The 12,359-nt window shown below is 38.9% G+C and overlaps 1 protein-coding gene across 2 annotated transcripts in view; it reads left to right on the forward strand.

The window, feature by feature from the left end:
- Positions 1 to 12,092, forward strand: part of gcgrb (glucagon receptor b) — a 60,223-nt gene extending 48,131 nt beyond the window's left edge. For both annotated transcript variants that reach the window (XM_075463765.1, XM_075463766.1), the window contains exons 9-14: positions 2,486 to 2,546; positions 2,707 to 2,776; positions 7,973 to 8,061; positions 8,455 to 8,599; positions 9,538 to 9,579; positions 9,914 to 12,092. In XM_075463765.1, coding sequence (XP_075319880.1) covers positions 2,486 to 2,546; positions 2,707 to 2,776; positions 7,973 to 8,061; positions 8,455 to 8,599; positions 9,538 to 9,579; positions 9,914 to 10,336 — 830 coding nt within the window. In that variant the 3' untranslated portion in view covers positions 10,337 to 12,092. The remainder of the gene's footprint in view (positions 1 to 2,485; positions 2,547 to 2,706; positions 2,777 to 7,972; positions 8,062 to 8,454; positions 8,600 to 9,537; positions 9,580 to 9,913) is intronic.
- Positions 12,093 to 12,359: the final 267 nt, after the last annotated feature.

Below are 12,359 nucleotides of genomic sequence, written 5' to 3' on the forward strand. Positions count from 1 at the left end.
TCACTGCTGCATGTACAAATGTCCCTCTCTCCCGTTTGCACCCTTTTCCATCCACTAAGGCTTTTTCTGGGCGCTTTAAAACTTTTCTCACTGTCAGGCCTCGAATTGTAGTGAGACGACCCTGTTAAGATCCACCTGGTCAATACCTCTTTATTGTGATAGTCTCATTTTACTTCAGTCCTCTCCTGGCTCAGGAAATGTTGTAAATCATATGGTGGTGTCATACATTTTTTTTTAAAACAAATGCATTATTAATATTATTAATAAATCATTAAACAAGAAATTAAATGAAATTTAATCACATAAGTATTTAGTTTTAGTTTGGGCGAATTTGAGGTGTTAGTTTGTGTTGTTTATTAATGATGGCGTCCTAAGATTTAGGGAGGTGGCTGCAGCATGACTAAATAGGGTAGAGCTCCATAATCCAGTGTGGACAGTATGCTGGACTGTAAAACGTATTTTTTTCTGCTGGTGTATAAACTCTAAACGTACTAGAAGAAAAATGTTAAATGCATAATGTTAAAAAAAATCCTTGTGGTAAATAAGCCCATTAAACTATAAATCGTTAGGAAGGGACTCCTGAAAAAAAAACACCATGCAGGCATTAGAACCCTGAATGAAGATAGTAATATGCTCTCCTCTGACCTGCTTTGGAGAAGCAGGCTCTATTGTAAAGCTAGATCACGAACTTACGGTGAGGCATCTTTTCAGCACTATGGCCCCCGTCTGTGGAATAGCCTGCCGGAGGACCTGAGGGCCGCAGAGAGTGTTGATATTTTTAAAGACAGGCTCAAGACCCACCTATTTAATTTGGCTTTTAACTAATGTCTTATTTATACATTCATTTAATTATTTTAGCCAATTTATATTTTTAGCCCTTTTATTATTTTATTATTTTTACTTTTTATGACAGAGTTAATTTTTTAGCTATTTCCTATTATTATTTTATTTTATTCATTTTATTTATTTGATGTTCTTAGCCTTTGTAGTTTTATGTTCTTATTCCATATTCCCAGTGTTTCCTCGGTGGGGGCCGTCTGTGCTGGGGGCTGTGATCGACTCTGGCTGGGATGTCTCAGACTCATGGTGAACATTGGCTTGGCCAGGTGGGGGGTCTGCGGCAGTGCTCCACTGCAGTGGGCTCTTGGCTGGCCTATAGCTTGGTGTTCACCCGGGTGGAGGCGTCCTGGTCGTGGGTTGTGAGCAGCACCCAGTGTGCAGAAGCCTTGTTGTTACCAGTGATGTCCAGCCAACTTCATCACTGTATCTGTCAGTGGCGAGTGGAGTAACTGTCTGGAGTAATGAATCACAGAGCTTTGTGGGGGATGGCTTCGAGAGATTTAGGGAGGTGGCAGAAGCATGATTATATAGGGTAACTCCATAAGTGGACAGTATAGTGGATTGTATAATGTTCTTTTTTTCTGATTTCATTGGAGAAGCAGGCTCTATTGTTGTTGAACCCAGTGTGATTTCTGCTGCCAGTTATGTCAGTTCTGCACAAAAGATTAAACAAAATGTGAAAACTTTCTCATGTTGTTTTAAGCTAAAATTCATCACACAAGATATTTATATGGGATGCATGAATTGGTCCTTTTTCAAAACCTACACTACCACATAGCTCCCTCTGGAGACACAAAAGGCTTTATAATTTCTTCTTCTTCTTTTATTTTTCTTTTGCGTATACTGCACAAGAACTCCCAAAGACCTGCAAACACACTTTGATGTGTAAAATTTGTAGAATTCTCCCTTACAGAGTGAACACTGAGATATTAAATTCATAACAATAAAAGCGTGACAGAAAAAAAATGTTTTTCTCAATATGTTCCCTTCCTGCGACAGTTGTGTGAGACATTACTCTGAATAAAAGAAAAAAATTAATCCTGCAGCTATTTTTTAATTCTTTATGGTTAGGTTTATTCTCAGGAGATAGATAACTCACAATAGCTGTGGTTTATTGTTTAGCATTTGATGTCTGAATGTCCAAATATTTTTTTCATTGGGAAACTAATTCAGACATGATTTTCAAATCAACCTCTTACTCTGCTATTCTGAGATAACAACTTAACTGCATAATTATCATGACAATGAGTGGAAAAAACAGCTAATGATTGATACATTATTAAATTAACTGTCCAACTGATGGTAGCGAGTCTTTGTACCATAGCATGATGGGAGTCCCATCATGGGACTCGTTATGTTCACAGAAGAGAACAGGTTCATCTTTATTCAAGTGCAGACAAAGACAGAGATGCCCCCACATTTTCTAAATGAAGGACGTTTTGGTTAATCAGTGGAAAAGATGAGAGCAGAAATATTTGCCTTGAGATTTTAATCGTGTCATGATGATACATTTGTGTTTTTTTTTTATGTTGTTTCAAATGTAATGATGTAATGATGTAATGAAATAAGTAATGTGTATCAACGCAGGGAGCAAAATATCTACCAGGAGCACATTGATAATCCATGACGTCTTTGTTATTCTCAGGTGCACCACTGATATTTGTGTTGCCGTGGATCACAGTGAAATATCTGTACGAGAATGAAGAGTAAGTTCACATCACATGAAAAGACGCTTTAAATGTCGCAGTGTCATTTTTCTTTTTGATATCTCTCAAGGTACTCTTATTGTAGAGAATGACTATATTTAGACTATTTTGAAAAAATCACAATGACATGAATGTGTTGCATTTGTGTGTGTTTGTCTAGGTGCTGGGAGAGAAACATTAACATGGGATATTGGTGGATCATCCGTTCTCCTATACTGTTTGCATATCTGGTAAGACTGTGTGCTTATGTCTCTGTCTGTCTCTTAGTTTAATCTCCTCTTTCAGTTTACATATAAATAATTAAAAGGAAGTTCAAGTTCAACACTTACAAACGTGCTTGCAGAATTTGCTATAAATAGGGATGCAGGTACCTGAAATGTAGCCTGGCGACGCCATCCTACGTACTTCCGCCCAAAGATTTTGGCTCCGCACATAGTCTGGCCAAATCCCCCTACCTCGGTTCGCTCAGTGTTTTGCCAATCAGCAAACAGTTGCGAGTGGTGACGCAGAACTCACGCGCGGAGTCCATTGTAGTCCATATAATTGTAGTTCAACCGCAGCGGAAATAAACATGGCGACGGAAGAACGCTAGAAGCTATCCATGAAGTTGTCTCAACTCTGGAGATCATTACACAATTAAAACGAGAGCAAGAGGAATGCCTCGTCAATTTTGTTAGTGGCAAGGATGTCGTAGCTCTCCTTCCAACTGGCTTTGGGAAAAGTTTGATTTATCAAATGGTACCGGCAGTGGCGGCTCCTGACATTTTTTTTAGGTAGTGCAATTTCCAGTCTGTGGAAGCTGCATCAGAGTGTGCCGTGCGAAGCTGAACCGATTGCACTGATGCAAACCTGTTATGTTCCCACACAGGAAATAAAATGTCCAATCGTCCAGAAACTCCTTGTCTTCCTTAAATAAACACAACGCAGAGTCGAGGGGTTATTTGATCTTCCAAATAACCAAAGTGACTGCAATTTCCCCCCGTTATGTCCATAAGTACCATAAAAGTCCATAGGACTGAGGTATATTTGTCTAGGTAGCATAATTTATTGTAATAATTTTAAATAATTTTTTGTTATTTTTTGCATAATTTGCCAATCAGTTAATATTACACCTTAACCATTATTTATTTATTTTCCTCATATTGTTCCAGGATTCTATGAAATAAGTAAACACATAAGCTCTTAATGATAAGATTCATTCAATTTTCATTCTAAAGAATGTAATTAAAATGACAGCATATAAATCCAAGTCAAGTGTTTATTGAAGTTTTGGAAAATATGACTTAGAAAAGCATAACCAGTTGTCAAACATGGTTAAGTGCAGCTTACTTATGTGAGATTTCTCTCTTTTTTAAATATAATACTGCACCGTTAACAATGAATGTGTCATTATACATTCTGCTATCATTGTCAACATTATATAAAAGATTTAAATCATTACAAGTCAATGATTGAGCACAAAAGGGTAAGTTATACTACCTGGAAAAATAGCAGGGTTGGTGGAGCCCTGGGTTTCATCTTTGCCTCGCAAGGTGAGCCCGAAAATCCTGCAAAATTCTTCCAAACTTCCTTCTCCGCATTAGTACGACGACTAAAGGGTACTTCTGTCAGAAATACTACCGTATTGTTGCACTCGACACTCGCCATGTTCTTCATAGAATGTTTTTTTTTTTTTTTTTCTTTATTGAAAACCACAATGTTACAACAACAAGTAGAAAGTTCATGGTCCCGCGCAACAGACATATGACGAAAGCACGTTGTGCGTCGTTTGTGCGAGCACATAAACCCTCATAGAAAATGCATTGGGAACAGGATTTTTGAAAAAAACCGAGGTCCCATTCATGTCAATGGGAGCTTCCTGGTGCAAATTCGACCCTGACAGAAATCGCACAAAATGGGCGTAGCAACACCAGGCGCGACCTTAATCTGATTGGACAATGACATATACAACCAGTTTGCCTACAGCAGATCAGTCCCACCTTAGCAACTAGATTAAAAAAAAAAAAAAAAACTCCGTGTTTGGTAGTGCGTCGCACAAATCGCCCCTGTGGAGGAGCCGCCACTGGGTACCGGTATAATGAAAGCGGATGTGGGAAGCGTGATTCGTGAGCTAGAGCCTCGCGAGAGTAAGCATGAACCTCGGCGCATAACCAACGTCATTTCTAAACATTATGATTGGTTAAGGGAACTCCATTACTCCAATGAATTTAAGTTGCTGGGTAAGGTCCCGCCCTCCATGGAAACGGATTCCTCTTGGGTTTTCCCAGACTGTTTGACAGAGTCAACAGTCGGCTTTCGCCCAGGCTACCTGAAATGGTTTTAAACTATGAGAATTAAAGGTCTTCACAGAACTAATCCTGAATTAAAACCGGACCTGTTCACAAATTTCCCCTCTTCCTTTCTCCTGTGTGTTTTTCCATTTGGCATAGGCCAGTTTACGATTTCAAGGTACATACAGGGTTTTAAAAAGTGACAGTTTCAAAAGCACGAAAATTTTATGTCATACAAATCCTGCAGTCCGAGCAGCTTTTGATGATGTATCAAAGAAAACCAGTGCAGGAATTTCTCAGGTTGGGTGCTACATAGAATGACACTCCCCCTCCCACTTTGGTTGGTGCAAGCAGTTAATCAGCTAATGGAGGTGAGCGCCTCAACCTCTTTCCTTTTTGTAAAGCTTGAGTTTGGGTGTTTTGGGGAGAATTTTAGGCATGAGAAAAACCAAGAAGGGTATTTGTAAAAAGTACCTCACCTTGACAGAATGCCACTCTTTTTGGTCAAGTCTAGATGTAGGTACGAAGCTAAGAGATGAAGATTATTTTCACTCAGCCACTAGTGATGAACAGGAGTAGGTGTATGACAACTTTTGATGAAAAGCTTCTATTAGGTTCGTATCTAGTTTATGATAAATCCACCAGATTTGAGTGTACCAAGACTGAAAGAGGAGTTAGACGTCCCACTGGTAATAATCGGCATATCGACCAGCATTGTGGAGGAAAGAAAATTAGTGTATTCTGAAATCTGTTTCCTTATTTAGCCCTCGACATAGTATGTGACAATGCAGGAAGTCTCTGTAGAACACCACAACAGTTTGCTGCTCTGAATAGATGGCTCAACTTTCACTTCCTTATTCGGCCCCATCAGTGCCGCTGATCCACACTCATGCTTGCACCAATAAAGGTCTGTTTGGATGTTAACCTTCAATAAATTTCTAAAGCACTTTACAATGAGACTGTCATGCACCATTCACACTGATTTGGGTTTCAGTGTGTTGCCCAAGAGCACCACAAAGAGGAACTTTAAACAATGAAAACCTCTGCCTTTATAGAAACATGGATAAAAATATGATGAAAAGTGTAGATACAAACCCTTCTACACTCCGATTATTATTATAGCCTTGAATAAGCTAACTATGACACTAGGGCTATCTACTATTGTCATTAGATGCTACCACCTTAGTTTCACAATGACAGTACATTTTATTGAGAGTAATTGAGTTACTTATAAAATACAATACATGCTTACCTGCAGATCTGCACATGCCACCAAAAGCAGTAAAGTGTGCAGTCAGCTCACTTAATCTCAACACACACCACTTGCAATGATCCACACCAAGCAATAACATTCAAGACCCCTCGTAGAGCCTGGCATGCTAAGGCCCCTAAAATATTAATGAAACTTTCCACAGCCACCAATCACTGCATTACTGCCATATGGTAGTAACTTTCCCTGACTGAGACTTGAATACTAGAGACAAGGCTGGCCTACTATTTCTCACCATGTCAAGTTTTTAAAGTTCTACTGAAAAAAGGCTTTGCCCTCCATGCCATTCTACTTTAAAACACAACAAGATTAAGTGAAAATAATAAACAAAATCTAAGGAGCCACTGCTAAAAAGCAATGCTGTGCGTAATGGGCCAGCTGCTTTGCTTGACTGGTTGACCTTCTACACATTATCACTTTATGTTGCAAGACCAGCTCAAAGGCTCCGGCTTATCAAAGAATGACAAAATCGATATTTGATTGATTAAAACATCTGACATTCACCAATGACTTTCAACAGCAGAAGGGGTTCATTTGCACTTCTGAAAGTCTCTCTTTTTTTTTTAAACTCTGTGCTAGCACAGATAAATAAAATTTGTTTGGAGTGGACAGTAACCACTCACTATGAGCCAGTTTAGCAAGCACTATGCCAATCGATTTTAAACTGTATTTTTTTCTTCCCCATTTTAAAACTACACAGTCTATTGGCCACCAGGAAAACTCCCAGTACTCCCATGGCCAGTTCACCCCTGGATGCCGACCCTGACAGTCTGCCTCTGGAAGCCCAAATATACAACACATACAGAAATTCTTAAAGAAAAATGTTTCTTTTCAACCTCCTTATGACCTCTTGAATTTGCCCCATGGCATATTGTGGGAGTGTGGAAGAATGCAATTGCTTGCAGTAAAAACACTGCTTCATTATAGTCACAACCAAAATTTGGCCTGAAATAATAGAAATGAAAAAGATTCATTCTCAGTGATGTGGCAGAACTATTGTTAATGCAATGTCTTGGGTTTATTTTAACATGGATGTACACTCCCCTGCCACTCACACACACAATCACTTAAGGAATTCCTCTTGTGTGTTTCCTGACTCTTGTTCCCATAGGGACAAACATCATTATGGATGGACCTACTTAAAAACACAAGTGCACATAAATTGGGACAACTTTAGTGACCTCATGTAAAAACATACGTGCTCTCCTTGAATGTGTAGCTCAAGTAGCGCTGTACTCAATATAGAAACATTGTTTTCCACTGTAATCACAGTTGCTGTACAGTTGTGTAACAAGCGTGCAGTTTTTTGTCATACAACAACAATCCCAGCAATCCTGAAGCTCAAATACTGTTCAGGCTCGTTCACACCAGGAAACAATGTTATTGTGCACTCAAAGGGGCACATTCACACAAACACACCCTTTATAACAACATCCACACTTTACCAAACTTGGCGCTCCAATAACTTGAGTGCTGTACGAATTAATGTTCTCTGTCACAACAGAGTGTTCTGCGTAAGATCACACTATGTGTAAGCGCACTGTGTGTTTGAGTGCTTATATCACTTGTATTGTGAGGACACAAATCTGTTTTCACTGTAACACTTTAAGTTCCCATGCCAATCAATGCAGTTAATCACAAAGACTCAATTTAGAGATGGTAAAAGGCCTGCGATTAGATCAATGGTAGTTAGGTTGTGGATTATGGTCTCTGAATACAGGTAAATTAGATGTTGTCTGAAGCAATAAAAACACGACTGTGTGTGTGGCAAGTCAAGCCCCATAAACCAAAGAGACTTACAGTAGATGTTGCAAAATAACAGACCCAGTTATTCAAATTTAGCTTTTTTTTTTTTCATTGTAACTCTGCCCGTTGTCTCATTTCAGATTAACTTCTTCATCTTCATCCGAATAATTAAAATCCTGATGTCTAAACTAAGAGCTCACCAGATGAGATACACTGACTACAAATTCAGGTGAGAGAAGTACGTCATGTTTCTGGAAAATATAAAATGATGAAGATGAATGGGAGTGTTTGCTGGGCAGGTCTTTAACACTAGGTTTACGCTGGTGAAAATGGTGATATTAAACAGTTATCAATGTATCAATAAAGCCTCTAAAAACGTAGAAACTGACAGCCTGCACTTTATTTCTGAATCTGTTATTCTCACACTATGTGTTTGTACTGTTTATTTTTTGTTACATTCTTTAGAAGCTCTTACAGATCATACAGCTTTAGTGTTAGACCAAAAACTCTGCAGGCGAGGACATCCTGCTCAGACATTGTAACTTAAACAATGGCAGAACTTTTTGGTTTCTTACAATATTTAAAACTCTTCACTGTTTTCTATTTTTCTCTTCCTGACCAGACTGGCAAAGTCCACCCTGACTCTCATCCCCTTGCTTGGGATTCACGCCATCCTCTTCACCTTTGTCATTGATGAGTCTGTCCCTAAAGGCTCCATGCTTCGCCTCATTCGTCTATTTTGTGACCTTCTGTTCAACTCCTTCCAGGTCTGAGATCAGCACCATATGAAACACTTTTTTTCTCCACATTTTTGTCCTGAAATATTTCTATATGACAACTTTTTCTTGGTTTTCTAAATATGAGACTTTATTTTCTGAAGCATACATTATCAAGTCTGCATCCCAGAACTCCAAAACTTTTACAATCTTAAAAACACGTACCAGTATAACAGGTAACATATCACCTTACTGTGATGTTCAGAATTGTGTTTGGAAGAAATGAAGCTTGGTACAAATCTAAAGACTTGATGAAACCAGTAAGACCAGACAAACACATACTATAGCCCCACAAATTTCCAGATAACACCAGCTGTAAAGTGTTTACTGATCAAAACAGACAATAAGGACATTGACATGTGGCTGGTAAGATTTATATGCAATGCAATTTGTCTTGAAAAACCAACATTTTGGGTAAAAGCTAATAATTCTAAGTCCTTATGTAGAAGGAAACAGAATTTTACAGATCTGACAAGCTCCTTCAGTTCTGACTGACAGGTGAGGAGATTCAGGTTATAATATGTTGGATATTCAAACCTTGAGAGTTATTTAGTCACATGTGTGTCCCTGATCCACCCACACACCCTGTTGGTCATTTGCTACTTTATATCCTGTGAGTCTACCTGGCTGGTTGATATTCGAGATGTGAATGGTTGTGAAATTGCCTGAGAAGGAAAGTCGGAAGTGTTAGGGGATGTCTGAGGAAGCCTCCATCTGAGGAGCTGATTCTCCTGTGTTGCCCTGAGTGATTGTGAAGTTTTTTAAGTCGACTTTATGATAAACTCACACTGTGTGTCCTGCTAAGAATACGCTGAGTGATAGGTTTTTTGCTGAAAATGATCAAAAGAGCCTTAACTAATGTGTGTTTTTTATTTTCTAGCTTTTAATTCAAGAAAATGATTGAATGAAAGCCCACTTTTTCATTTCAGGGCCTGCTGGTTGCTATTCTGTACTGCTTCATCAATAAAGAGGTGAGCAATTTTGCTTTTATGTTGTGCACCACAGTTATTTGATGTTTGCCATTGTTGTAGTTCCTTCCCTTTGCTTTTGTAGAGATGATACATTTCTTAATGTCAAAGTTAATTTTGCATTCATTTGTTTGTTTCTTTTATATATATCTAAAAGGTCAATCTTCCGAGTTCCATTTTAATCTTGGGCAAAGGGTGAACACAGTAGTAGCCATCTGCCAATCGAAACTTTTAAATGCGGCCCTTGGCAAGAATCATCCATCAAATTAAGTGCTTTGTGTCTTATTTAATCTTCATCACTGCTATCTGTTCTTTCTTCTCTCCAATCCTCTCTCAGGTGCAGTCAGAGATGCTGAAAAAGTGGAAGAGGTGGAAACTGGGAAAGGACATTGACGAAGAGTACCGCCACACCCACAGCCACACGCCGCACATCAAGAGCGGCAGTATTGCCACAGGCAATCTGCCTGATATCCATGACAACAATGCCAGCGACCAAAGCAGTAACTCGCCTGTTCTCAACAAAGCTCGCAGCGGCCCGTCCGGCTCTGCTGCACCTGAGGAGAACCGCCAACTAGTCGTCTCCTGCAGCAATGGAACTGGGAAAAGCAGACCTGCCAGGTGCAGACAAACCCTGCAGCTATCACTTAGGCCGCACCGAGGCTCCACCAGTCATGCCACCACTTTGACGAAGGATGCGTGTTTGGAGGAGCGTGTGCAGTACTACGCATATCTACAAGAAGGGGAGGAAACCAGCGTCTGATGACGACCTTTCCCGAGCTCGCATTATGAACAAACATCACAATGTTCATTGCTGTAAAAATAAAGTCACAGGAAACACTGTTTTAACTTGTCCGGCTGCAAATCGATATTTATTGGTTTTGGGACCCTGAAAAAGAAAAAGAAAAAAAAAACATTCAAGGCTTAAGATATTAGGAATGATAAAATGAATTAAAATGTAACTATATTGGTTTTCCTTGTGAGAGTATACAGTACCTGTGTCTGTGTGAGGATTCCCATTTCAAAACCAAACCTGTGCCGCTGTAACCAGTTTGAGACATGCTTTTGTTGTGGGTCTGCTTGCAGCAGTGGGTGCTTATTTGTGGTACTCACACAGTGGTTTTACGGCACAGGACTGGAGCATGGGTCACACTCTGTCTTGTTCAAGGTCACAAGAACAGCAGAACTAAGGGATTCACTGGAGACTAATGAATCATGCCACTCACTGCTGAGAGTCAGTGTTTGCCTCTCTGTGGAGTCATGTGCTCTCATCTTCAGAGAGACTGTGTCATTATGTTTAAGTTATTGTGGTATAAAATAGCCAACGCCAAAGGACAAATTGATAATATATTATAGATTTTACATCCTTTGGATTAAGTTTTAAATCCATTCTCTTGCCTTTCCTTTCTTTTTTAAATACAAATTCCATCCTTTTATCCATTTTAAACATATTTTAACTCAATTCACTTTTGAAGTAAAGAAATACAAGTGAAAATATTCAAAGTTACTGTATATATGTAATTAGCACTACACATGATATCCATAGCACTTGGGTTTTCATTAAAATGTTTGATTTTCCCTCAATCAGTTTGATTTTAATTATTTGTTTTGAGTGTTTCATTCAAGTGAAAGTTGCTCCAGATCACCGTCATCCAACTGTTGTTGTCGCCGTCCATGCATCTGCACATCTTCACACATACAGTAACATACAGTATGCACAGACACAAAAAGAAGATCTATTTGCTTGGAGAAATTTATAAAGACGACTTGGCATTCAAGAACATAACATATGGCTAATATTATGTGTCAAAAAGAGCCCCTCATAACAATACATGACTTTCTTTTATTAATGTATCTATTTTCTGTTTTTCTCCTGCAGATTGAGTCAGAGTTTATATCTTAAGATAGAGAAACAAAACTGTACAATATGGAGCCCTTTTATGATTTTGTGTAATGAGGAATAAACTTAAACCAGCAACAAATCATCTGTGATTTTTGATAAAGTGTTACTTTGTGTTCAAGTATGCGATGTACATTGTAAATACTGGTAAAAATGTTGAATATCCTAAAGACAATAACGGGTGGGTGGAGGGGTGTATTGTTCTGTGTTTTTGCTTGGAGTGCAGGTGCTTCAGAAATTAAAACATGAATAACTATTCAGAGGAAAGACTCTTTGTTTCATGGCTAACAATCAGATCCCGCCTTTCCACAGTCAGAAGGTTCCTTGGAAAGAAGGAAAAAAGTTTTGTATGAAAGCCAAATGACCGTGTCTCATGTCGCTATGGAGCAATTAAAATGAATTCTGTCAGCAAAAAAAAGACTCTGTATATAATGTCTTTTAGAAAAGGTTGCCATTCCTCAGTTCACTGACAGGTACGTTTGTCATGTTTGTAATACTTACGTAAAAATTGTTGAACTTAACTGACATGTTGTTGTGTGTTAATGCAAATATGTTCCCGTTCGAGACCTGTGTTTTGAGTTAAGCTGAAAAATTTGCATCAGACGAATAAATTCTTCAGTGTGCACACATGCATGAATATCAATTTGCAGTTATTCTTCATCAAGTCTGCCAGCAAAGCAAGTCAGTGGATTGATTATTGCATGTTTTCACTGGAGGTTACTGCACCGTGAGATTCATTTGTGTGTTGTTGTCCAGAAGGTAATAAGTTGTGAGCGGATGAATTATGTGTAAGTTACATGCACATGTCCAATAATGAGTGTTTGTGTGTGATCCTGTGTGTGATTGACCGAGAGATTGATCTGAAAACACCTCCCTGCCTGTGTGT

Source organism: Odontesthes bonariensis, chromosome 4 (genome assembly GCF_027942865.1).
Source record: "Odontesthes bonariensis isolate fOdoBon6 chromosome 4, fOdoBon6.hap1, whole genome shotgun sequence".
Classification (NCBI taxonomy): Eukaryota; Metazoa; Chordata; class Actinopteri; order Atheriniformes; family Atherinopsidae; genus Odontesthes; species Odontesthes bonariensis.